Source organism: Hakea prostrata, chromosome 3 (genome assembly GCF_041222555.1).
Source record: "Hakea prostrata isolate BN-2017 chromosome 3, UWA_Hpros_2, whole genome shotgun sequence".
Lineage (NCBI taxonomy): Eukaryota > Viridiplantae > Streptophyta > Magnoliopsida > Proteales > Proteaceae > Hakea > Hakea prostrata.
The window spans coordinates 4,843,888-4,869,554 of NC_142602.1; the positions used below are offsets into that span (position 1 = coordinate 4,843,888).

The window sequence follows — 25,667 nt, forward strand, 5'->3', positions numbered from 1 at the left end:
TTCCAAGCAAAGTCAAATGTTTTTCTCAACAGTTCTTAATGTGGACAACTTGAGATCTGGAGGATCGTAAATCCAAAGATGCATGTTATGTGAGAGGGAATGGAATTGGTGATTACCCGTTGTTTGGTTGTCCCTTATATGATATTTTCATCTAGTTGATGCAACCCATCACCTATCAAATACGAACAGGTTTGCTCAAGGATGAGAGACATGCATCATTTGATTCTCTTAGTGGAGGAATCCTTGGTTGGGGTGGAAGGGATACGACTACTAAATCTCCTCAGCAGTGGTGTGATGGACTATCTAGAAAAGGAAATTCCAGAGTTTTGGAGGATCAAAATATATTCTTAGTTACATCCTTGTAAGTCTAGGGATGTAACAGATCGAATTCAGACCAGATAGTTTTTTTTTGGGTGAATAAAGAATTATATTAAAAGGCAAAAGCAAATACAAAGAGAAAAAGGGGGAGCGACATCCCTTCAGGAGTGGGGCTGAATGGGGGAAGTGAGACTCTAGGAACTAACGATTTACCTATTCCTTGGAGAGTTAGGCACCGGGGGCAATACCATATACGCATCCTATTGTATTAGGACAGATTTGGATAATATTGATCTTTTTTCAGATGGATTCAGTCGGACTCGGATGGTATTTGGATATTTTTTTAATATAGATTCTCTTGATAGGTGTGTACACAGGTTGAATATGAATTTTGACTTCCCATTGACTTTTTCAATGATTGATGAGGTTTAGGGTTGAGACTTTAGACTTGAAAATTTAACAATTTTCTAATCTTCTACTCTCCTGAGTCTTTGATTTTCTTACATTTTTTACCATTGATTTTCTTTTGTATCTACTTTACTAGAAAATTTAGAAAATAATCACATCATGTTAGATAAAAATTTATAAAAATATCAAGAAAAATCCAACACGGTGACATAATCGGATAATTAATTGATCAAATAGTAATTGTTGGAAAGAGATATTACAATATCTGCATCCTATTAGTTTTCAGACAGATTTGGGATACCTTAAATGGATATGAATGCAGATTCAGAGGTGAATTTCAGTTATCATTTACATCCATACCTATAACTATGTTTCCCTTTTTTTTTGGTGGGGTGGGAGGGGGGGGGGGGGGAGGGGTTTGGGGGCCATCTAATTCTGAGGTCTAAAAATAGAAGTGCTGATGGGGATCTTGCAGTTTTAACTGAGGAGTTTTTTTTTCTCATTTTTTTGGTGAGCAAGAAGGAAAAGGTTCCTTAAGGGAAGAAAAGTAGGAAATATTACATGCAAGGATCTCAGGGAATGGAAAGACAAAACACAACTTACTGATAAACATCACCCAACTGCCCCTTGGTATCCCTTAACTGAAGAATCAAGAAAACCATTTACAACCATAGCAAGTGCCCAGGGCTATCCCTACTCAAGTGGCAACTGGTAAGTTGACGCACAATGTAAGAAAAAGAGAAGAAAGGAGAAGTGGAGAACAATCAGATTTAAATCTGGTCCTGGTGGTTTTCCATAAACATAGCCATATTGGTTTTTTATTTTTATTCCCCCCCCCCTTTTTCTCTTCTTTCCATGTGGTGAGCTGCTGATTAATTTATCTGAGTGTGTACAGGTTCTGCGATCGGATTCAAGTTGGACAGCCTTCTAAAACTTACCGACACACGTGCTTCTAACAGCAAGATGACTTTAATGCATTACCTGTGTAAGGTATTGATACTTCATGATTTTTCATTTCATTTCATGGATTTTTATTTTTTAGAGAGCAAATTACATATAGAGCCCGAGTTTGCAATTAATTACATTGATTACCCCTTGGAAAGAAATCAATTACAACTGCTCCCTTACTCTCAAGGATTGAAGTTAAATGATGATGTCGTCACAAGACAAATATCTGAAATATCGGTTTTACCTTTTTTATCCAAGTATTCTTTTAAATTCTAATTTTACCCTCGTCCCTTATTCTGTTCTCTCTCCTCTCTCTCCTCTTGTTACTTGGCTTGGGACAGCACCGGCCTCACCCCCGACCATCAGATACTCTCGGGCCTTGCAGTTGCAAGACTGATGTTACTGGGGAAGAGTGGTGATCGTGGCCAAGTACGGTGTCGAGCCATCAACGAAGTAAAGGATGGGAACCCCAAATCTAGTCGACGAGGCAGCCCAACAAATTAACGAATAATTCTGCAAAAAAAGGACCCACAGAAAACATGATTCTGCCGTGTAATTGGTAGAAAAGACATTTTGCAGGCTTTCCATCAGCCCAAAATGGTGTTCTCCCCATCAAGTAACTTTATCATTTTGTTGAATAGCACAGCCACGGTTGTCTCCCAAGCCCAATGAAATGAAATTCCCAGTAAAGATTCTGGCAATTCGACCCCAGCAATTCTCCTTGGTACATCCATTGAAATGGCACAGGCTTTCGATTGAGTTATAATTCCCCTTTGGCTACTTTCTGACAACATTCGTGTTTGCTCGGTGACACTTGATTTGCCCAGATTTGAGTACCATGCAGGCGAATTCTTCACCCACGGCGATCTCGGATATATTTTGCACATTAGGAGAACTGAATTTATTCCATTTCCCACATGCAAGGATCCACTGACAATCCCACATACATGAGAGTTCCCAGATTTGAAATCATTGGGCATGCCTCCTCAATAAATCCTCTTTAATGTCAAATAAGAAATAATTCAAAAGATTGAATAAAAAACCTGCAAAACCCATTACTCAATGAACAGACTATCATAGATTAGCAAACTAAGACGAACCCATCAGTCAATGCAGGCACAAGGTCTTACCTTGAATCTGGAGCTTGACAAGCAAGGAAGAATCTTCTGTTTTTGGGTTGTGAAGGGAAGATCGTAGAAACAGAGATAATTGGAGACAAACAAGAGTGCTTTGGTTGCTTGGTGTTGGGAGATAATAGAGTGGCTGGCTGGCCTGGCTTTGCTCTTGGTGAGGTCAGTGATGCCGGAACCAAGGAAGGAGAAGGCAGAAGAAGAGTAGAGAGAGAAGAGAGAATAGAATAGAGGGATGAGGGTAAAATTGGCATTTAAAAAAACACGTGAATAGAGAAGGGCATAATCAGTATTTGGGATCTTTATTTAGTGATGACAATATCATTTAAATTCAATCCTTAACAGTTTTTTTTTCCCTTCCTTCCCTTGTCTTTTAATCAAAGAACTTCAATCCTTAACAGTAAGGGGGCATTTGTAATTTATTTTTTCCCCAGGGGTAATAGATGTAATTGATTACAAATCCAGGGTGTCTATATGTACTTTGCTCTTTTTTCAATGCTTCAAAGTGAAGCTCTGTCTCTGTTCGGCCATGATTCTATGCATTGATGCTCTGAAAATAATTAAATCTTGGGCTGGAGCTAATGTTAGAGGAAATATTTCTTCGAAGAGTTTCTGCTTCCTCTTTGTCTTTTCTTTTTTCATTGGTTGGTCTTTTGTAATATAAACTGCATACTCAAGGGTTGTGGCACCAATTATGCTGTTAAGCTCCTATAATTCAGTAAGAAAAACTCAGGCACAACACCAAAATAAAAGCAAACCAGAATTAGTAACCTTGTGAGAAGATATGAAACCAACCATTGAAATTGATTCAAGTTCTGTTCGAGCAATGTTGACTGATGGAGAACAAAACAACTTCTGAAGGCTGGAATGGTGAATATGAAGGTGGAGAGAAAATAGAAAGTCACCTAAGTAAAGCAGGTGGATGGAGTGAACAGGTGGATCTAATGAAGGTTGAAGGCAATGGCAGTCTTAATAATCCAGCAAATTTTTGAATGGGTGTAGTGGTAAAGAATTAGAAAGCTGCATCGAGTAGTGAACCCACGCAGCAGTCACAGGGCCAACTCTATTGAGAGAATCAGCTAAAAAACATCCAGCAGTGAATGGCTTGAAGAATCTGTGACAACCTTCAAGTTTTCCTCATAGCAGCATTGGTAACTTGATTCAATTGGAAAAGAACAGCGACAGATGCTTTCACGGTTGCAGTCACAAGAAGATCCAAAATTTTATCAGACTTTCATCATTACTTAGCCAACACCCAATTGACATAAACCAATCATTCATATCTTTAACTGTTATTTTTTGACCTAATATCCATTTTATCCATTTGGACTGCCTGTTCTGAACATATTCTTGACTACATCACCTTGGCGGTGGTTATAGTTGGAAGGTGGTCACCTAGATATGGTGTCCAAATTTTTGTGGGTTCTCCTAGAGGCACCTATTATATTTTGTCCCAACTCTTGGAAGGCATTTGATGCTGTTAAAATTGTCCAATTGGGTCGCAGAATGCTTTATTTTGGCCCATTGTTGACATCTATGGACCTGTTCTTTCTATTTTGGGCAATGTAGTGGGCCTGTCTTTTAAGCCCATATTTTAGATCTTAATTCTTTATACAGATGTACCTGTATAATATTGTGTGGGTCCCATGTGGTTATCCATCTAGCCAACCCATTTAGTTGGGGTAATGATTTTTTTTGGGGAGGGTTTTTTTTTTTTGGGGGGGGGGGGGAGGTTGATGGGACGTTGTTGTTTTGTTTATAGGTAACTTGAAAGAATGGTTATTCATTTAGTTTTGAGTCCTGAAGTCAGTTGATCTGATTCTATAAATAGGAGTGTAATGAATTTATGAGTTTTAGGGTTGAAAAAATAGATTGGTGTAGTTAATATTGATGTCATCCTCCATTTGTCTCTCTTCTTCGTCCCAAGCATTTTATCTATATTGATTTAGTTAACATTGATGTCATCCTCCATCTTCCTCCTTTATGATATCAAATAGATCCTAGATGGTGTTGGCATCAGTTGGTTAGTCTGATATTCAAAGTTATTTCTTCTATGAAACTGCATTAGTTTCCGCAAGGTACATAGGAATTTGTACGTTGAATACAAAGTTAGACTAAAATTATAGATTTTCAATATAGGAAACAAATTTAGATTTAGAAATCTTCGTATTGAGAGAATGAATCAAGAAATGCATACAAATAATGGCATATGTCAGAATGTCTGGCTGCATGTTCCTCTCCCCCAGCCCTCCGTTCTAGAGAGGGGGTTTCATAATGCTCATGGAAAGTAGACTTTACTGTTGATCATAGATCAAGGAGTCATGAGATATCTCGCATTTTTAGGAAGGCAAAACGGGGATTATGGTCAAATCAGGATAATGAAATTACTCATCAAAGTCTCAATGGAGTTGAGATCTCGAACTGATGTGTTGGTTCGACCAGGTTTTAAACCAGAAGAGATTCCCATCTCAATTTGATCAATATGTCTCAACTCGATAAGAATCAACTAAACTAGTTGGATAGAGAGCCCCCGCCTGTGTTTTCAGATACGAGTGAGTGGGCGCTTTTTCTGCTATGAATGAATGACCTCTCCATTTTCAAGCTGGCTCTTCAAACTGGCCTATCGCTCTCCTCTTATGAAAAGGTTCTTCCGTAATCACTCTCAATAAGACATCCATTCCTCTTTCAAATGAAAAGAGAACTAGCCTTTTCTCTTCATCATTGAAATCTGCCATTCGAACTGATATGTTGGTTTGACCAGGTTTTAAACCAGAAGAGATTCCCATCTCAATTTGATCAAGATGTCTCAACTTGATCTCACCAAGCTATGCCTACTAGATATTGCCAAGTTGTACACACTTTGCCTAATTCTTAGCTGGAAGCTCCATTCTTCAGCTTTCATTGATTTTTTTGCTCGATTCTTGGTCAGACACATTTCATTTGTCCCTTGTTGGAAATATTTGTGTTATCATAGACTTGCTTGAACACGAATGTATAAGTTGATTACCTTGTTTCAATATATTATGCTTATAATAGGGCATTTCAGCCTTTTACTTATCATAGCTGTTACCACTTGTGTTCCAAAACAGGAATCTCATTTAGACTTTTTTTCTTCTCATAAATCTGAGGGCACCACTGTATTGAAAAGGCCTAAAATAGCCTGGAGAGCAAGTTTAAGCCCCAATAGCCATCATATACCCCTTGAAGTGGACATTTGAGTGGGGGAAAAAAAAAACACTTGCAGAGATTTTGCTGGTTTATTTAGGGAACGAGTTAGCCCTGGAATTTTAGTTCTTGATTGCTGTTGATGTGTGGATTAGATTGGCAGGGTGTTTACCATTAATATTTGTTTTTCCTCATTCTTCTCTTTCCTTCTCCTCTTCACCCCCCTTTCTGAGGTTTTGCTCTGCTCAAAATTTATGCTTCTCACTTAGTCAACTTAACTATATGGTAGGAAATAGGAATACACAAATATCTTCATGCAGGTATATATTTATTCTATCAGTGGTGGGAGCCTCATGCATTGGGTTGCTCTTCTATTGTGTTCATCTGTTTGGTTGTAACTTATTGTTATCATACGTATATTGTATTGTCTGATTGTTCGGTATTGATGTTCTCAGGTGCTAGCCTCCAAGGCACCAGAACTTCTAGATTTTCACAAGGACCTGGTTAGTCTGGAATCTGCATCGAAGGTTCTATCCTTCCCTTTTTCCTGATCTTCAGTTTCCTCTGTGACATTTGCTGGCATATTATAACATCAGGACTCCTTTTTTTCTATTCAGATACAATTGAAGTCCTTAGCGGAAGAAATGCAAGCCATAATCAAAGGATTAGAAAAGGTCAGGCAAGAGCTAGCTGCATCTGAAAATGATGGTCCTGTGTCGGAAGTTTTTCGCAAGGTATTGTGTCATCTATTGTTATTGTATTGCTGATTATCTGAAGGATTATGAATTTTCATAACATTCATGTTATATCATCAGCACCCAGTTGACATCTAGTTTACTAGTTCTGTGTCTGCAGTTGACTTATGTTCAACTCATTTATTAGTCACTTAGTGTTGATATTTCCCTTACTACACAAGTAAGATCCTAGTACTGATGTGATCCCAATATCCCATGTGTGTTACTTGTCAAGAATTAGTGTTATATGCCTATTTGGTATTTTATACATTCTCTTAGAAGAATAATAGTCTTCTTTGCTTTGTGGGATGTCAGCTTTGAGCTCTCTCTTCTTGTACCCAAGCCACTTATAGGCTCCCAAGGAATAGTGATGTAGCCTTAAGATTGAGGGCCAGTTACAGGATCAGTGAGTTGATTTCAGCAAGTAAATTAGGGTTTCTCAGGATGTAGGGACTGTTTGGGGTTTTAAGGTTTGAGAAGGGGGTAAATGGGGTTCAGTTATGGTATAGAGGCTTAGGGCTGAGGAAACCTATATCTGAAACTTGAAGCTTTGGTTTCAAATTCAAATTTCAAAGGTCTATGGCTATAGGAAATTAGGGCTGTAATTCTCTAGGGTTTCTAGAGGTAATAAGGGTTACTACTTGGGATCAAGTGCAAGGGGAAGGGAGGGGAAGATACTCCTAAGGGGAGGTATTTTGTTGGAGGGGGATTGGGGGGGGGGGGGGGAAGGGACTTCAGGTTTTAGGGTTCGGTTATGTTATAGAGGCTTAGGGTTGATGAAACCTAAATCTGAACCTTAAGCTTTGGTTTCAAATTCAAATTTCAAAGGTCTTCGGATTTAGGAAACTAGGACTTTAATTTCTAGGGTTTCTAGCGGTAATTATGGCTATTTTTTTGTTGGGGGGGGGGATGGGAAGGAGAGGGAATTCAGGTTCTAGGGTTTGGTTATGTTATAGAGGCTTTGGGCTGATGAAAACCTAAATCTAAATCTTGAAGTTTTGGTTTCAAATTCAAATTTTAAAGGTCTAGGGATTTAGGAAATTAGGACTTTGATTTTCTAGGGTTTCTAGAGGTAATTAGGGTTACTATTTGGATCAAGTGCAATGGAAAGGGAGGGAGAGACTACTTAAAGGGGAGGGATTTTGGTGGAGGGAATTGGGAGATCTAGAAACTAGGGTTTCTTTGGGGGGCAGGGGGGGGGTAGGAAATGGACTTCATGTTTTAGGGTTTCACGTGGGTAATTAGGGTGGCGGTAGGATCAAAGGCTAAGGAGGGGAAGGGGGTGAGGAATCCAAAAAGGGCGGGGTTTAGGTGAGAGGATGGAGAGATCCAGGGTTTAGGGGTTATGGGGAAGAAGAAAGGATGCTGCAAGAGAGAAAGAGGGGGGAATTGAGAGATGTGATTGGGTAGGGATTGGGGGCTGCTAGGGAATTTTATCAGCTCAAGTTCCATCAAGTGCACTGTCAGATAATGTACATGTGTCATATTCTAATCCTAAGGTTAGCATTTTGTCAACCCTTAACCATGGTTTCATCCCTCTCATCTATGCCTTCTCCTCTCTCACTCTCGTCTCCTCTGCCTTCTCCCTCTTCGGCTCTGGCAGCATTGGCCTCACCAAATCTCTTCCCTGAATACCAACGTTGGTTTCATCAAAACCCTTTTTCTGCAATTGAATCAAGAAAGCAAGAATCTTGAACCATTTCCCTTCCTGGAAATGGTGTTCCACCAGTCTGATCCAGAGTCAAAACAGCAGAAAATCCCCTGGTGGATGTGGAAGTCAGTTTCATTCTATCCAATCTACAAGAACTCTGATGGCACCCTCTGTTGGTTTTCTGGAGAAGAAACTCTAGTGTCGAGTCACTCAAAGATGAAAGATATTATCTGGAGTCTCTGCCACTGTATCTAGTTTCTTGTCTTAGTCTGAGTACCAAAACCTTGAGTTTGGTGAGGTTGTATGGAGCCAATGAGGAAGCAATACTTTGTTTGTGGGTTGTTACAGTTATGTAGCAGTGGGTTGAGTGAAGAAGATTTGGATTAAATGGATTGTAGCAACAGTGGATGTCTCGGAGAAGCTTCGCCCCTTCAAATTTTATTCGCAGGCAAAGCAACTCACAGTACACTGTATTCTCCAACCCATGGAGCATATTTTGGTGGTGAGGCTGGTGCTGCTGGAGCCAAAGAGGGAGAAAGCAGAGGAGACAAGAGTGCTTGAGAGAGAGAGAGAGAGAGAGAGAGAGAGAGAATAGGGTTAGAGGAATGAATCCATGGTTAAGGGTTGAAAAATGCTAACCTTAGGGTTAGAATATGACGCATGTCCATCATCTGACAGTGCACTTGATGGAACTTGAACGTTTCACAACTTAGCTGATAAAAATCTGGCTGCTAGGATTGAAAACTTACTCCTAGGCATGCGGGAATTTGCTGAAATGATATTTCCAAATCAATGCTGCTGCAGGGTTTCCTGCACTTGGAAACTGCCTAATTCCACTCCAAAATATCCTCTCTGCTGCAATTCTCCTTCAATCAATTTTTATTCAACATAAAACTTTCTTGAATGCGTGTGTAAGGCTGTATTTATATAGCTTGCATTGAAGGACTCAACTTTGAAACGAGAACAAAGAAGAACTTCTACTTTTATTGGGACTTCTACTCCAATTAGGGCTCTTACTTATCCAACCTAGACTGGCTTGAATTACAAAATAAAAGTAGGGACTAGACTCCTAATGAAGTTAGGATAGCAACTAAAGGAATTCTGTTTTAGATAGAACTCCTAACTAGACTAGGACTCTGATGAGAACCTATTAATCACTCTAAAAATCAATATGAAAATACAAGAAATAATAAGGATAAAACTGGTTTTAATGGTGCCAGTCAACCCAACACCTAACGGTGCCCCTCAGCCTACGGTTGCCCAAAACTCACACACATAACATTCGACTAATCAATTTCCCCTCTATTTATTACCCCTCAACTAACCCTAGTACTCTCTCTCTCTTGCACATGGCTTCATCCTAGGGTCCTAACACTGCCGGCCCCTCAAAATTCACCTTGTCCTCAAGGTGAAGGAAAAATTGAAGCTTAGTCTATACATGTTTGCCACATAACCTTACCAGCTGAGTATCTTTAAGAATAAACCTCCTTGTAATCCAATTGATGTAGTGACCATAGAAGTCCAAGCAGTATGAAGGAAAGCCTTGAAATCTTCAGCCTATGGCTGCCCAAAATTCACTAAGAGTAACCACTGAAACTAGTTTTTCAGATGGAAACCAATAACGTGAGCATCCATAGAGAACACAACACCTGCTGCACTGAGTTTCACATTAAGATAGGAGTCAAGGATTTTCAGCAGACGAGGTGATGTGATCACCCCAATCTTCTTTATAGGTTCGAAATCTGAGTTCCACTCAACCGCCGCAAGTAATGTTTGATTTCCACTTAAGGCAAGACCAGAACCAAATTCAATAATCAGAAGTTGCAAAAGGAATTGTAGAAGACCTTATTTTCACCGAATCGATCAAACTATGCCTGCAGTACAACGAAAGACCCCACCAATGCTCACATCTGCATCACGTCGGTGGCCAAAATCCACTTGATTTGATGCTGCAACGAGTCACGCCTCTGCGCTTGTCATCGGAAGCAGGAAGGAATCGTCGTGGTAGCACCCAACTGTGGCCTTCTCTGGCAGATGCTCCCTGCCGTTCGTAGTGGTTTGGATTCTCGCCGCTCAATCGTGGGGTTGGAGGTTGAAGAAAGATGAACAGTAGCCTTCTGGAAATACCTCTGGCCCTTAGGCATTGCATTCAAGTTGTTTAATTTCTGGGCCATTCCTAGGCCGGGCCAATTAATCCATTGTAGAGCCCATCTGCAAGCCTCACTTTCATGACTCAGATCCAACGTCTTCAAATTTTGGGCTTTAGTTGGGTCTTTTAAAGCTCATTCCATCATTTTAATATATTGGAACAAAGTCTCTAACCAGCCCTAGGACCTCATGTATTTGACCCACACTTGGATCGGAACCGCCAGTCCATCCCAAACCCAATTTTAAACCGTTTTGTCCCAAACAAGAGCTGCGACCAAAACCCTCATTTTCCATTCCTTCTTCTTCCTTCTGTTTTTGCTGCCGATTGTGATTCTTCTTCCGCCACTCGAGCTGTGGAAAACCTCAATGAGTACGCCTTAGATTCAGCTAGAAAATCTAATCAGATAACAGAATCTCGCAGCCATATCGCACAAGGCTTCCGCCGTTGTTAAATCGGGAACCTAATGACTCCTTCGACTGCCGCTTCCTCTCACAGCCAAGGAAGCTTCGCCGGAGCTTGCGTCACCCCTCCAATCCTATCGATTTTACCTTCTTCCTCTGCATCATGCCTCACCTCAACATTTCTTTTAGGAACTCGGTATTTAGTCTTTACAAGATCGTGCTTCGGTAACCTTCTCTCCTCTAACTCCGCTGCAATATTTCCTCCGTTTAAAGCTTCATTCTGCCTAATGCCTGTTGGGATCCTACCCACACTAAATCTTGCGATCAATCATTTTTGTTCTGCAACCTCTTCTGGTATTAGAAGTTCAGTATTGCGCCCAATTGTCTTCCCATCACCAAAGTCTAGTTGCAAAGCATCCTTGAAGCTCGTCCAAGTAAATTCCATCCAGTTCTTGCAATAGATCTAGTCGAGTGCCTCTCCTTCCAAATGTTGGATCGCCACCCCCAACCACTGCTCTTCCTCGATCTAGTTCTCCCAGCAGAACAAAAGAACCTCTAGAATCCATCTTTGAACTTCTCCTTCACCAGAAAGCGAAGGCAGTGCCATCACCTTGCTGGGATTGTGAATGCTCTGGTAGCAGTGGATAAGAACTTACTAATTACTCTAAAAATCAATATGAAAATACAAGAAATAACGAGGATAAAGCTGGTTTTAATGGTGCCAGTCACGTCCAACACCTAACGGTGCCTCTCAGCCTATGGCTGCCCAAAACTCACACGCATAATATTCGATCCCGTTGATAAGAAGTTAAGAACCTACTGATCACTCTAAAAATCAATTCCAAAATACAAGAAATAATAAGGATAAAGCTGGTTTTAATGGTGTCAGTCACCCCCAACACCTAACGGTGCCCCTCAACCTACAGCTGCCCAAAACTCACACACATAACATTTGATCCCTCTCTATTCAATTTCCCCTCTATTTATTACCCCTCAACTAACCCTAATACTCTCTCTACTCCACATGGTGTCATCCTAGAGCCCTAACAGACTCTCACTTGTCATAGGCTGACTCAAGTATCAAAACAAAAGCACAGTGGACTCCAAATAAAATTCTGATTGCAATTATAACTAACTGGGCCTGCTTAGCACTGCCCAGATTTCCAAAAATACCCTTCATGCTGGCAGAAATTTCCTAGGCTTCTGGCAAAGCCGTAGGGTGCTGGGCTGCCTCCCTAGGCATTCCTTGGGTCTTCCTAGGGTGGCCATGGGTCCTACATCAAATAGGCTTATTGTTGCTACCTGGGGACTAGATGTCTCTTTGCTTTCTTCTCCTAGGAACCGCTAACTAGTTGGATCCCCCTCCCCCCAGCTTCCCTCCTAGTGCTTCTCTCTTTTAAGCGGTTTGTACTCTTTTTAGTCACCTTAAAAGAAAAGTCTTCTTTCATGTATTTCCCTTTCTCGTGTACTCTTGGTCTCTTTCTGCCTGAGATTCTCTGAAACACTTGATTAGGTGCCCTGGAAACAGCTAAACGTTTTGTTAATGCAATAGTAACTTCTAACAATCATTATTCATTGGAAATCTCAGTGTCTATTGGATTAAAGTATTAGGTCAATCTGTCAATGTTTGATTTGTTAGAAGTAAAAGATTCTGCATTGTTTGCTTATTCTTCATGCTTTATTATTATTATTTTTTAGTCTTTTTCCCTTGATATTGGAATTGTTTGGTTTGCTGTCTTGACAAAGTATTTGTTGATTAGACATTGAAGGAATTCGTTGGAGCTGCTGAAGTTGAAGTGGTGTCCTTAACATCATTTTATGCCTCGGTGGTATGCCAGTGAACATCTAACCATTTTGTTTGATGATATGTTTAGTAATGCCTACTTTTTTTTGTGGTTTTATTTGAACATGTTTGGTGGTTGGCAGGGTAGAAATGCAGATGCACTTGCCCTTTATTTTGGTGAAGACCCTGCCCGGTGCCCATTTGAACAAGGTATGCACAAATATCACAAATTTTCTGTTCTTTGTGTTCTTAATCTGGCCAAGCTCATGGTTTTAAGTCGACTTAAGGTGTCTCTGAAGAAAGCCAATATTATGTTGTCACTCGTTTTCGTGTATCCTTTTATAGACTTCAGTTCAAATGCATTTTCTAATTTGGAGAAATATAGATTTTGGAGGTACTGGGCTTAGTGATTAAAGCGGGGAGGAAGATTTATTACATTGTTTGATGGTGCTGGATTTTTTGCCTAAATGACTTGAGATCTGCTAATTAAGCTATTTCAGTTGATTAAGGGTGCTATTATGTGCAGAATGTTTGGAGTTTCTGTTTGTGAGTTTTGTGGCATTTTGGAAAATGTTGTAGGTTGGAAACATAATTTGAGGGCACTACGATTATATAATTCTGGTGTAAACCTATGGAAGAACATAATGAAGTTGTATAAAGATACTGGTACGAGGGTTGACTTATAAGTGGGGGAAGTGGAAGAATGGATTTTTTAATGTTATTGAACATGTAGAATAATGGCTTACGTCTTTCGTCATCAACCCACCTTTACAATGCTCCTCCTCATGTTGGTGAATAAATGTCAAACACAGCTGACTTCTTAACAATAGAAATAACACTTCACTACTCAACCCTTTGGTGAAAATATCAGCTAATTGGTTGCTGGATTGAATAATTGGAGCTTGCGTTCCTTGCTGCAGCTTCTCCTTGATGAAATGATTATTGATCTCGACGTGCTAGCGTGATGGCGATCATGTTGAAATGGCTATGCGTGATGCTAATTATTGATTCACCGATATTATAGGCACATAGGCAGCTCAATGCTTAAATCTGAAAGAAGCTCTTGGAGCCTGTTAGAAAAGGGCAATTTAGGAAAGGATTGATCCATTGAGAGTTAGTGCTTTGCGCTAACTCTCGATAGGAAATAGTGGTAGGAATGAAGAGTTTTATACCAATTGAAATTGGTTTATGTTTTCCTATATAGAATAGACTTGTAAATTAACCTATAAATAGTAAAGTTACTTTGAGGAGTGCTCATAAGAAATATCAGAGCCTCCACAACTAAGTCGTGGCTTCCATCTTCTCCTCTCTCTCATTCCTCACCCTATTCTTTCTCAAATTAACATGGTATCAGGGCTAACAGTTGATTCTATAGAAAGGAAAGAAACTGTACCTGGTGTGAGGATCGTTTCCAGCAATTAAAGGGATGCAGCACCTTACGCTCCACTTGCAGCTTGTTTTCGTTGAAGATCTTGTCCACAATTGATGTCAAATTTGCATTTTTCAGGTACGAATAAACTTTGATTTACTGAGATCTTTTAGTTTTATGATTTGAGGCTGAGAATGTCTGTCGGATCTGCTTGTTCTTGCTGTGGGTGGGAAACAAGTTGAAGTTCAGAAAGAGAGAGTGAGAGAGATCGATCGAGTAAGAAAAATCGATCCTACCTGCGATCGATTGTCTTAGAAAGAGAAAGTGAGAGAGATTGATTGAGTGAGAGAAATCAATCGCAGTCTTGCTGTCGGTTGAAGTTCAGAAAGAGAGAGTGAGAGAGATCGACTCGAGAGAGAGCAGCGACCGTCTGAGAGCAGCGATCAATCTTTTATGACTTGGGTTCTTGCTGTGGGTTGAAGTTCAGAAAGAGAGAGTGAGAGAGATCGATCGAGAGAGAACAACGACTTCTCTCAGAGATCGAGAGCAGCGATTGATAGAAGAGCAGGGATCGATTTTTTTTTATGACTCGGTTTACTGGTTTGGTTTGACTTTAAGTTGGTTCAAAGTGGTCCAACTGGTTTAGTTATGTTTATGAGAATATTTTGATTCTGGTTTCTGGTTTCTAATTTCTGATTCTAATTTTTGGGATTTGATTTTAAAATTGTTTGAATATGGGAGAAACTTCAAGTAAAAATACTATGACTGAAATTATTTCTTCATCCTCTCACCGGTTAACTGAGAAGAAATTGGAGGGTGGATCAAATTTCCACCAATGGAGGGCTATAGTTAAAATTGTTCTTACTGGACGGGGACAGATAGATCATTTGACTAAGACTGTACCCATAGATGATGATACTTGGGCAATTGTTGATGCATGAATACTTGGGTAGATGTTTAATTCATTGGCCGATAATATTATAGATTTGGGTACTCACTTACAAATTGTGAAGGAATTATGGGAGTATTTGAATGTGTTGTATTCTGGTCAGAATAATCTGGCTAGAATCTACGAATTGTCCCAGGAATTTTATCGAGTAGATAGAAAAGGCAGAGATATTACCCAATATTTTGCAGATTTTAAAAGAATGTATGAAGAACTAAACTCTATTCTACCTATCTCCTGTGATGTCAAAACTATGCAAAATCAAAGAGAACAATTAGCTGTTATGGGTTTCTTGGGAGGTCTTGGAAAAGAGTTTAAGGCAGTTAGAGCACAGATTCTTGGTAGTGATCATGTACCCACGTTAGCTGACACATTTTCAAGAGTTCATCGTGTTGCAAGGGAGAGTACCAATAACTCTACAGAAAATTCAGCTTTGGCAACAGTTTCTCGAGGCACTTATGGTGGACAGAATATAGGACGAACTCGAGGAAATAATACTGGAAAATATCTAGGTTCACACAACTCTACTGACAGCCAAGGACAAGTTAAGACTTGTCATCATTGTGGTCGTCCAGGACATATTCAACGATACTGTTGGAAGCTTCATGGGAAGCCCCCACACATGGCAAATGCAATTATCACTTCTGAATCAGCGTCTACAACTACTAAAGTTCATCCTGAGGGTAAGACTGTAAAGATGACTGAGGAAGATTATATTCGTTTCACTCAGTTTCAGGCCACTCAACCACAATCAGCCACTGCCACCCTTGTTCAGACAGGTAATGCTATTGCTTGCCTTTCAACCACATCTCACCTATGGATCATTGATTCAGGAGCTTCTGATCATATGACCGGAGCTACAGGTATATTTTCTTCTTTTGTTCCATCATCCTCTTTGGTTACACTTGCTATATGAACCGCAGCTTGATTATCACACCATAACTTCATTGGTGTGTCATCAATAATTCCTAATTCTTGGAGTAATTGTTTTATCCATACCATCTCGCATGTTACTTGTGCCATAGCACGATCTAAGGGTTGTAATCGTGTAGTAGTTTGATTCCTTTTCTTAAGTGTTGATAAGAGTCTAGTTTGAGCTGTTAGTGGATCTCATCAGTTAAGGAGATCTTAGTTTGAGTTAAGAGTCTTTAATTTTAAGCTATAAATAGCCTCTTTCTATATTGTAAATTTCAGTCTTGTATGAATTAATGATTTCAGTGTTTGAGGTTTAGGGTCTCGTATATGGGTAGGCCCTAGCGGGTAAGAAGCTTTCAAGTTCTTTTTGTTTTCTTCAGTTCAGCAGCTCTCAAGAGATCTTCAAGCATCCAAGCAACCATCCTAGTAGGCATTCCCACTTCCCCAGTGAGTACAGCAGTCTTCCCACCCTTCCCCTCCCTTGCGTAAGACCCTAGAAGCCTCCCCCATCAACCGTAACATTCCCAGCCCCCTTCCCTCTTGCCTAGCCCTAGGGACACCCCCAACCCCATTGCAATTACCCCCTTTTCCTTCCCCAACAGTTCCCTCCCAACCCTAGCCCTTTTCCTAGCAGTTGCAGCCTCCTCCATCCCCTTCTTCTTTCCTGCACTACAATATCCTACCCCATCTACAAAACCATCAATCCCAGCCCCTTTCAACCCCTTTTCAGCCCCCTTAGGATCGCATGAACCCGAGGAACAACACCTGCTGTTACAGGAGTTACGGTTGAACCAGTTACATCCTATTCTAGCTGAGGGAACAACAATATAAAACAATTCCGATCTGCAGAACCAGCAAACCTATCCCTTCTTCCAACCCTAACCAAAACCCTAGTTGCCCTAGAATTTGAATTTTCAATCTGAATTCAACTTCAAATACAGTTCAGATCTGAGAATCATTCTCATCAGGCTTGGAATTGTTGGGAAAAACCTTAGAAAAACTCCTCTATCCTTTGCTGGAATTTCCTGGGCAGCCACATTCTAGGAAAATTACAGTTTTACCCCTAACCCTAGATCTGCGGTTTCATCACTTCATTAGCTGCTTGGTTGACTGATGGCTCTAACATGGTTAGTTTGCTTGATTGTTAACATTTTTTTCCGGAATAAACAACGGGTTAGAGTCTTCAAAATGAAGACTGGAAAGCCAAAGTAAGTGAAATGTGGTGAAAGGCAGAAAGCGTTGACGATATGGTCATCACATACATGATTTGAATGCACAGTTTCAGACGGGTGACACTAACATGGAAAGTGACATGGTATTGCATCTGGTGTTTGTGGTATCATACAGATTTGCCCTTAATAGTCTTCAAAAATGAACTTTTGGACTTTGTTAACCTTGTCCATACTGTGCAACCAATATGTTATCAGCATAGTATCGGTATTGCCATGTTGCAAAACCAATATGGGCAATGTGTTATGGTACCTTGAACCAAGATCAGAGAACAGCAGCTTAACTCACAAGCTATTTCTGCTGGCTTTATTGGACTATCAGTACCTTTGCATACTGTGCCTGTTATGAAGTTAGTCCATAGCACATACTTGGAACAAAGCATTAAGAAACCGCCTATCTATTGATAGGTGGAATTAAAAGCCCAATGGGAAGCAGGAGATAAGTAGGCTTAGAGCTTAGAAATCAGGATTGAGAGCTGGGCCACTTCAAGAGGAAGCTGATGTAACCAGCCTTAGTCAGCCCCCAACAAGGGCCCAAGTCCATCTGTGAGCCAAAGCCCATAAAAAAGGGGCCGAATCTGTCTAGGGGTTGAATGGTCATTTTCCTACCCCCTGGATCGGGTTATATTGGTTGACCAAGTCCAGTTTTATTTTAGAAAATAATTGTGTTTTTATTTCCTATTTGGGAGTGCTAGTTGCCGAGTTAGTGTTGGTCTTTGGTTGCCAGTTGGAGAGTTAGTAGGTAAGGATAGGGTTCCTAATTTTTGGAACCTTATCTTAAATGGAATTTATTTTAGTTAAGTTCCTATTTAGTGGGTAATTGGATCTGAATTTGGTAGGGATTCATTAGTTGAGTCTAAAATGATCAGTGGAGGCTATAAATAGCCTAGTTATTCATGTAATTTTGAGGGTCTTGATTAAGGAATTGATTTGAGTTTGAAATTTGGCTTGAGAAGTCGTGGGACTCCCCTTGGGACCATGTGGCTGGGATAGAGTGCTCTGGCTTCCAGTTTTGAGATTCCTTCATCATCTTCAAGCTCATCTGCAGAATTTCCAGCAAGCCTATCACAATTCAAGTAAGTCAAGACACCCAACCCCATCCCCTTTGGTTGCAGCGATTCCCCACCCCAACCCCTAACCACCGTAGCCTCTTTCCCCCTCTCCTTCTTTCCAATGATACCTAGTCCTAGTCCCTCTAGGATTCCCTCAACCCCAGCCCCAAAACCCCCTTATTCTACCCTCCCTAGAATCACCTAAGCCTGTAGAACCCAGTCCTAACCTTAAAATCCCCAAAGCAGCCCTAATTCTGGTGCTCAGAATTTCTGCACTTAGTCTTCTTCCTTGAGAAGAGTTGCAGAATTTTTAAATTCCAGAAAACCTTAATCCCTTCCAACCTTAACTCCTCTTTCTCTGAAACAGTTCCTGAATTGCAGATTAGTAGTATTCTTAATTCTGAATTGCAGGAACAGCAACCCTAGCCGCTTTCCAACCCTAGCCGAAATCCTAAAATTCAAATTTCAAATTTGAAACTTGAAATACAACAAAATTTTGTTCTGTTTACCTGTTCCAGCATGTTCTTAGATCGCCAAACCCATCATCCGAAGCCTCCAGAGCCCTTAGTTAAGTGCTGGAACCTAACCCAAAACCTAGGGTTACATTAGAAACCCAAAAAGCTTAACCTCTAGTGGACCAGCTTTCCCTAGTGGGAGAAGCTACTACCTGATTATCCTCTCTGCTGCTTTTTCTCGTATATATTAAATAAAAAGGGAACAGTCCCTCCCCCAAAAACCACAAAAACCACTAAAAAAAAAAAGAAAAAAAGAAAATGACTTTCCTGCATACTGCTTGTATTTCTTCTCTATGATTTTTCTTCTGAGTGGATACTAAAGGCAGGAGAGAAAGTCATCAGATTTACCTCCAAAACTGGTAAACACATAAGTTCTTCTTTGAGATCCTTTAAAAGCTTACAGGAGATGGTTCAAAGCATTTTACCCATTTTCACTCTAAACAGCCCAGTGCTTCCCCCCAACCCCCAACGCCAAAAAAAGAAGAAGAAGAAGAAGAAGAAGAAGAAGAAGAAGAAGAAGAAGAAAATAATACCTCTGGCTTTTCTAAACCCACTTGAGCTCCACACCTATGAGAAGCATTTTTGGCAGTTATTCTGGAGGCATTTTGGGACCTGCTGGTCCACCTGTCTCTGGACAGAGCTGGAGTTGCTTAGTAGACCAGGTTGCTATCTTTCAACCATCATGTATTGGTGGTCCGCTTATCTCTTCCTGTTAAGATTTACTTTGACCAATGCATGCTAGCCAATCCAGATTATGAGATATTGGAGGATGTATAGAAACTCTTGAGTGTTTTCAAGTCTAATATATATTGTAGTTCCCTCTGCAGCTTGAACACCTTTTGTTTTGATTAAAGGCATTTTCCTCCCTAGATTAGTTTATCCGGAATAGGACGGTTGTCTCTACGAAGCAAATGGATGTCCTAATGCTGAAACACCCTGGAAGAATGCTCACCTAATTGAACATTCTAGATCATTACTAGCTTTTGAGGAAATCTCTCTCATTCTGGTTTTATGGCAAAAAGATATACCGTAGGTTATGAGATTAGTAGAGTTGTATCTTTCAAAACAGTTTATTCTATTTATTGAAGACAAAAGTAGATGAAAAACAAAATAAATTTGTTCCATCACGTTGCCCTATTATGTAACCATGTCCTTGGGAAAAAAAGATTCCTCATGAACCCCGGTTACCTTCAAAAGAAGAGTGTTTGAGATAGATTTCCACATTCTTAACTTATACTATATTGGCATCAACTGAGAGAAGTCGTAGCACCTCAGACCTTTGGATGAAAGGAGGGGAAGGAAGAAGAAGAAGAAGAACCAATACAATGATTGCTGCTCTGTTGAAGCCATCCCTGGTAAATGGCCCCATTGAACCCCCCCGGCCACAAGGTTGCCCCCTGCCTCAACCACCGCCAATGCTAAGCTTTGCTACAACCATCGCAACCACCACCAACACTCTTGAGAAGGTCTCGGTGGCCGTTTCCTACAGCAACGCTGCTCTTACCTCCCTAGTGAAAACTCCGATTGAAGCTTCCATTGTTGAAGTGAACAACTTTATAGCCCCCACCATCACTGGATATGCTCCCACAGTCTACCACTATTGACAGCGGTAAGCGTCCACTTCTCTGGCGAGTGCTTTGGTGAATTGCAGTTTGGTTCGATCTGATACTCCTGATTCTATGCTTGCTTTGGTTGTTGACGCCGTTGCTCCTCAGGCCAGGATTCCCGCTGGCTCGCTTGCCATCTCTACCACTGTCGTTGTTGCTATATCCCCTACCCCGATGCTCCCTCTCTAGTCCGGTCCCTTGCTCTCCCCCACCCCGTCATTTCTTTTAACCCCCAATGAGCCCTTTACATCAGCCCATTTAACCCGCTCATGCCAAATCTCACTCGCCACTCCTTAGTTTCCTCCTCGGATGGGCCCAACCCATCCCCTCCTTTGCTGAGCCCCCCTAGATGTGAGCTTCTTTCCCAGCCCATGCTTGTATCCCCAACCCCTTCTGGGCCCTTTTGGCTTAATCCCTCTGTTAACCCCAACCCCCTTGCTTGCCCATTCATTTGGGCCCATTTCTCCTCTGGTCCCTATTCCCACTTCTCCGTCAGCTAGTACCCAACTCCCCCATTCGCTCTTCTCTTCAGCTCACTCCACTATCCTCTATCCCTCCTTCTGGCCAAACTGAGATCGCCGCCCCTAACCCCTTGTCGGTCCCTATCTGAGTGGTGCACATGAAGTAACTGAGCCAATAAAGGGCATCACCAACTTGGGGTAGATTTCATTGTCGATTTTACGTTGCCGCAAAATAAGAAGAAAAAGAAAGGGATAATTACTGTTGCCCCCCTATACTTTGGTTTTATTACTACTTTATCCCTTGTACCTTTTAAAAGTACTAATCCAACCTTTAACTTTGTCTACAATTACTAATGCCCCCTAATGTTAAGCTCCCTTAGTTCATTAACGATGTGGCATCTTTATATTTTCTCAAAAACCCCAAAATAACCTTGAGTTTCCTCTTTACTTATTTATCTTTTTGTCAAGTTATGGTACTAACCTTAATTAACTATGGAAATAATTAGCCATAAATCCATTTTCTTCTAGAAAGAGTAACGGTCGAATAAAAGAAAGAAGTGATTTAATAAAACTCAAAATAAAAACTAAAGATGAGGGAAATAAATCCATTTTCTTATATTTCTTATACAGACAATTGCACAATTTGATTTGGGTTTCAAAATCAAGACCACAGAATTACTGAAATTGACATTGAAGAAGTGGAAAGACTGCTTTTGAATAGCATAATAGGTAAAGGGGAAGAAAGAAAATGATCTAGTTCCTTGGAAGATGATGAATACTTATTTTTGTTAACTGATTCCTTCTTCTATGGGGAAGTTTTACAGAGAAAGTTGCAGAAGAAGATGGCAAGGAGGAAGAATATTCTAAAATAGAATCGAATAACAGATGTGTTATCAGGAAAGCAAATCTAAAGTAGGTGGAAAGGAGGAGGAAAAAAACCCTAGCTGTAAGGATTTGAGGTTTCTGCACTATAACAGTTTTTTGGTTGTGATTCATCATTGTCAAATTTTCTGGTGCTGGAGTCACTTAACAGGAGCTAGCGTGGCCATTAAGAAGAAGAAGAAGAAGAAGAAGAAGAAGGATAGGAACTTTTTGGGAGAAGATTTGAGGTTTAGCGGGGAGCAAGGTTTGTGGCCCTGATTCATCGTCGTCAATGGGCGGGGAGAGAGAAGTATGAATGGTGTGGTTTTTTTTTTTTTTTTTTGGGGGGGGGGGTCAAAATGAATGGAGTTTGAAAATAAGGTTTAAATGGGTATTTTTACTTTGGTTTTTATAAATGAGGGTAGTATCGTCTTTTGATTTCTTAATTGTAATGAAGAGCAAAATAGACATTACATATCCAAACTTAGCGGGTACTTAAACACTGTTAGAAGGGAGGGGGGCAGCAGTAATTTTGTAAAGAATGAGATTTGACTAGTAATAAAACCAAAGTACAGGGGGTAACAGTAATTATCCCAAAAAGAAAATATCCAAAAAATAAGGATCGCTTGTATGGCTTGTGTGTGTTTTATTGCTCTTTAGATAGCTGTGAATTTTGGTGCTTCTTTGGTAGCTAACTCTTGAGTCCTGTGGCTCCAGTCGCTCGGACTTAGCCCTTTGTGGTCTTGTATTTCTCTTCTTTGGTAATGAATTTATTTATTCATCCGAAAAAAAGAAAAAGGTGTAAGATATTCAACATGCGAATGTGACATTTGAATGGTGAATCTTTCTGTGTCTTGTTTCCCACAGTGGTAACTGTTCTACATCAGATTTCATTTATGGAAGTTTTAGACCAGATTGATGTTTGTTTAGCCATCCAAAATGTCACATATGTTAGTAATGTGCTTCTTTGGTCCATCAGTTAACTTTAGACCATGAAACTTCTCCTGAACTTGAAGGCACTAATGCCATAAAATCTCTCTGAGTTCTAGTTAATTGGATTTTTAATCAGCTGGTGATTGGACGACAGCTTGGCCCAGAGTTAACACCCCCCCCCCTTTTTTGACTTCTATTATGAGCTAATTTAGGCATTCCTTGCTTTGTTTTTGGACAGATGGGTTTGGTTTGTATTTCAACATTTATTAATTTCTTGTAGGCTAAATTTTAGGTGTGTCAACAGGTCGGGTTGGGCCAGGCTAACCTTGAACCCTTACCTACCCTAGAGACTGAAATTGATACCCAAGCCCAACCCAACCCTGTCAGGGTTTAGAAATCCCCAACCCTAACCCGACCTTGACAAGGCCCGATCTAACTTGGGCCCACCCTGATTAACCCTGACCCTAATTTTTAGTGGGAAACAAAATTGATAATAATATTGTGCCACCAAGTAAAATTGAACCCATGACCTATTTGATGAAAGTTCTTGGTTTTACCAGCTAAGCAACGCTACATTAGTATTTAATTGTGGTACCAAATAATTTTAAGTATAACTTTAATTAAATTATACTAAGATAGGGTAGGGTCAGGCTGGGCCGAGTTGGCCTGAGGGCTAAACCCAAACCTGACCCAACCCTGTCAAAGCTCATTATTTTGTAACCCAAGTCTGTCCTTCGGGTTGGAATAGGGCTGGGCTTAGGGCAGGTTTGGGCCAGGCCAGTTCAGGTCAACAGGGTTCTATTGACACCTTTACTAAATTTTAGTTAAAACTAGAATAGGGTGATTGTTTACCCTTATAATGAAGATAAATTTAGCCTCCATTTGCATTGCTAATGTGGGAACTGAAATTTGCAGTGACCGCAACTCTTTTAAATTTTGTGAGGATGTTCCGGAAAGCTCATGATGAGAACTGTAAGCAAGCTGAGCTGGAGAAGAAGAAAGCCCAGAAGGAGGCAGAAATGGAGAAGGCAAAGGGTGTTAATCTGACTAAAAAAACTGCGAGTTAGCTCCAAGTACTTTCTCCATAGCTCCACACAGGAACCTCAGTTCCACCATGCAGCTGTCGGGGGATGTGAATAGAAACATACGACAGCAAAGTTAAACTGCTTCAAGCTCGGCCTAGTGCACATTTTCAGGAATCTTGCCATTGGTAAGCTTTCTAAAAGGATATACAAATTCTTCCCCCCCCCCCCCTTTTTTTTCCTGCAGGCATGTGAGAGTGTGGTCAAGCTTTTGCGACAGCATATTTCTCCCTGAAGGGCGATTCCCATAGTGGAATCCATCAGTTGAAGTTCTGGCCTCACTAGTCACAGTCCTGTTAGTACTCAGTATAAGGCTGAATCAATCTTATGCATGGTTTGAGTTGTATTTTCTCCTTGTTTGGCAGGTATATTGGGGAACCAGTGCAGATGTCCTTGCATTGTAAAGTACAAGCCTGGGATGCATCTATGAACTGTGTACATAGCTCTAACCCTACTAACAATTGATTCTTTTTTCATGTAATATAAAAGGTAGTTTGTTTTTTTTTTTTTTTTTGGTTAGACAGGAGCAACGTCATGAAGATTTTGTATAGAAGTTGAGAAATTAAAGGAAAAAATTGAGCAGGCAGGCAATTCTTACTGTAAGTGTAATATAGTCAGATGTAGGTTGTGAGTTGAGAACCCTTTTTTTTTGGTTGTTGTTGTTTCACTCACCATTTGTTAGAACATTTCTCATTTCACAGAAGGAAATATATATATACATATATATGTCTCAAGTGAGTCTATCTGGTGTTGTATTTGAATGAATTGCAGAGTGCCGAACTACTATTGTTTAAGGTGGAAGTAATGTGTTTATGTGTTTCAATGTTGATACAGATCTTATTCTAGTAGGAGTGCATTAACTGTTTTATAGTGTTTTTAAAATTTACTAGTTGTGAAATCAAAGTAAATTCTTCTTGGAAAATCCTAGTTGTGTGCATACTAGAATGCAAAATATGCCATAAATCCTGCTAGTATTTTGTATTATTGTATTTGTGTGAGGGGTGTAGGGGGAGCTCTTCACAATTATGTGGAATTGCTCTACATATACTTCTTCCAAACTGCATTTTATAATACAAACAGAGCCATTCCCAATGGATTTTACATTTAGTAAAGACTCATGCTGTGAAACTTGGGCCAACTGCAAACATTTAAGTGAGTCAAGGTACCTGATAATTTGTTATTTTGTGAATTAAGCCTCTTGCGACAGATATGGCTGACCTGTGTACTTAACTAATTACATACTGGGTCTTGAACCAAGGGCTTGCTCAGAAGCAAATGTGCTTGAACCATACTGAATCTTATCTACAAACTGGTTTGCGTAGTTGCAAAATTACATGATAATATATGTGGCTTATTCTGTGAAACCAGTTTTGTTCGACTATTAATGGTGGTTGTAATTCTAAATAAAACTTTGTTTAGGCAGTAGACTGTAATGCTCCTATTTATATTTGAACTACACCACCTTTTGGGCTCTGCACAGGTTCTCATTTTTTTTATTTTTATTATTTTAGTGCTGATTTCCATTGCATCTTCTTTATCTGTAGAGCAATGATTATTGTTACTTACCTTTATACTTAATACTCTTAAATCAGTTGAAATTTTTTTGTTTGAACGATGTTCACAATAGACCCTAGACTCCTGTGAAATATGTGTTTTTTTGTTTTTTTTTTTTAACTCCCCTTAGACTCCTGTGAGAGATATGTGGGGGTTATTTGGGTTGTGTTTATTTGGAACTGCCCTTAACCCGAAAGAGAGAAGAATTGAGGCCGACGACTATTGTGGAGGAGATTATTAGGGTTGTGAAATTTGGAACAGATGAAGATATTAATCCATAGAGATCTGATTTGGGGGGCCTGAGCGACAATTGTTACTGGATTTCTCTTTCTTTTTTTTTTTTTGGTAAAGATTGTTACTGGATTTCTACTCTTAAAAAAGATAATATTTGGAAAGTAGAGATCTGATTTGGGGGCCCAGAGCGACAATCTTACTGGATTTGGAGATAAAAGGGTT

The 25,667-nt window shown here is 40.1% G+C and overlaps 1 protein-coding gene across 1 annotated transcript in view; it reads left to right on the forward strand.

The window, feature by feature from the left end:
- The window catches only part of LOC149020223 (formin-like protein 20), a 45,022-nt gene extending 19,718 nt beyond the window's left edge, over window positions 1-25,304 (forward strand). Inside the window, 7 exon segments of the mRNA XM_089148326.1 lie at window positions 1,622-1,716; window positions 6,425-6,496; window positions 6,587-6,703; window positions 12,665-12,733; window positions 12,831-12,897; window positions 23,491-23,785; window positions 24,023-25,304. Coding sequence (XP_089004452.1) covers window positions 1,622-1,716; window positions 6,425-6,496; window positions 6,587-6,703; window positions 12,665-12,733; window positions 12,831-12,897; window positions 23,491-23,642 — 572 coding nt within the window. The 3' untranslated portion in view covers window positions 23,643-23,785; window positions 24,023-25,304.
- The last annotated feature ends 363 nt before the right edge of the window (window positions 25,305-25,667 follow it).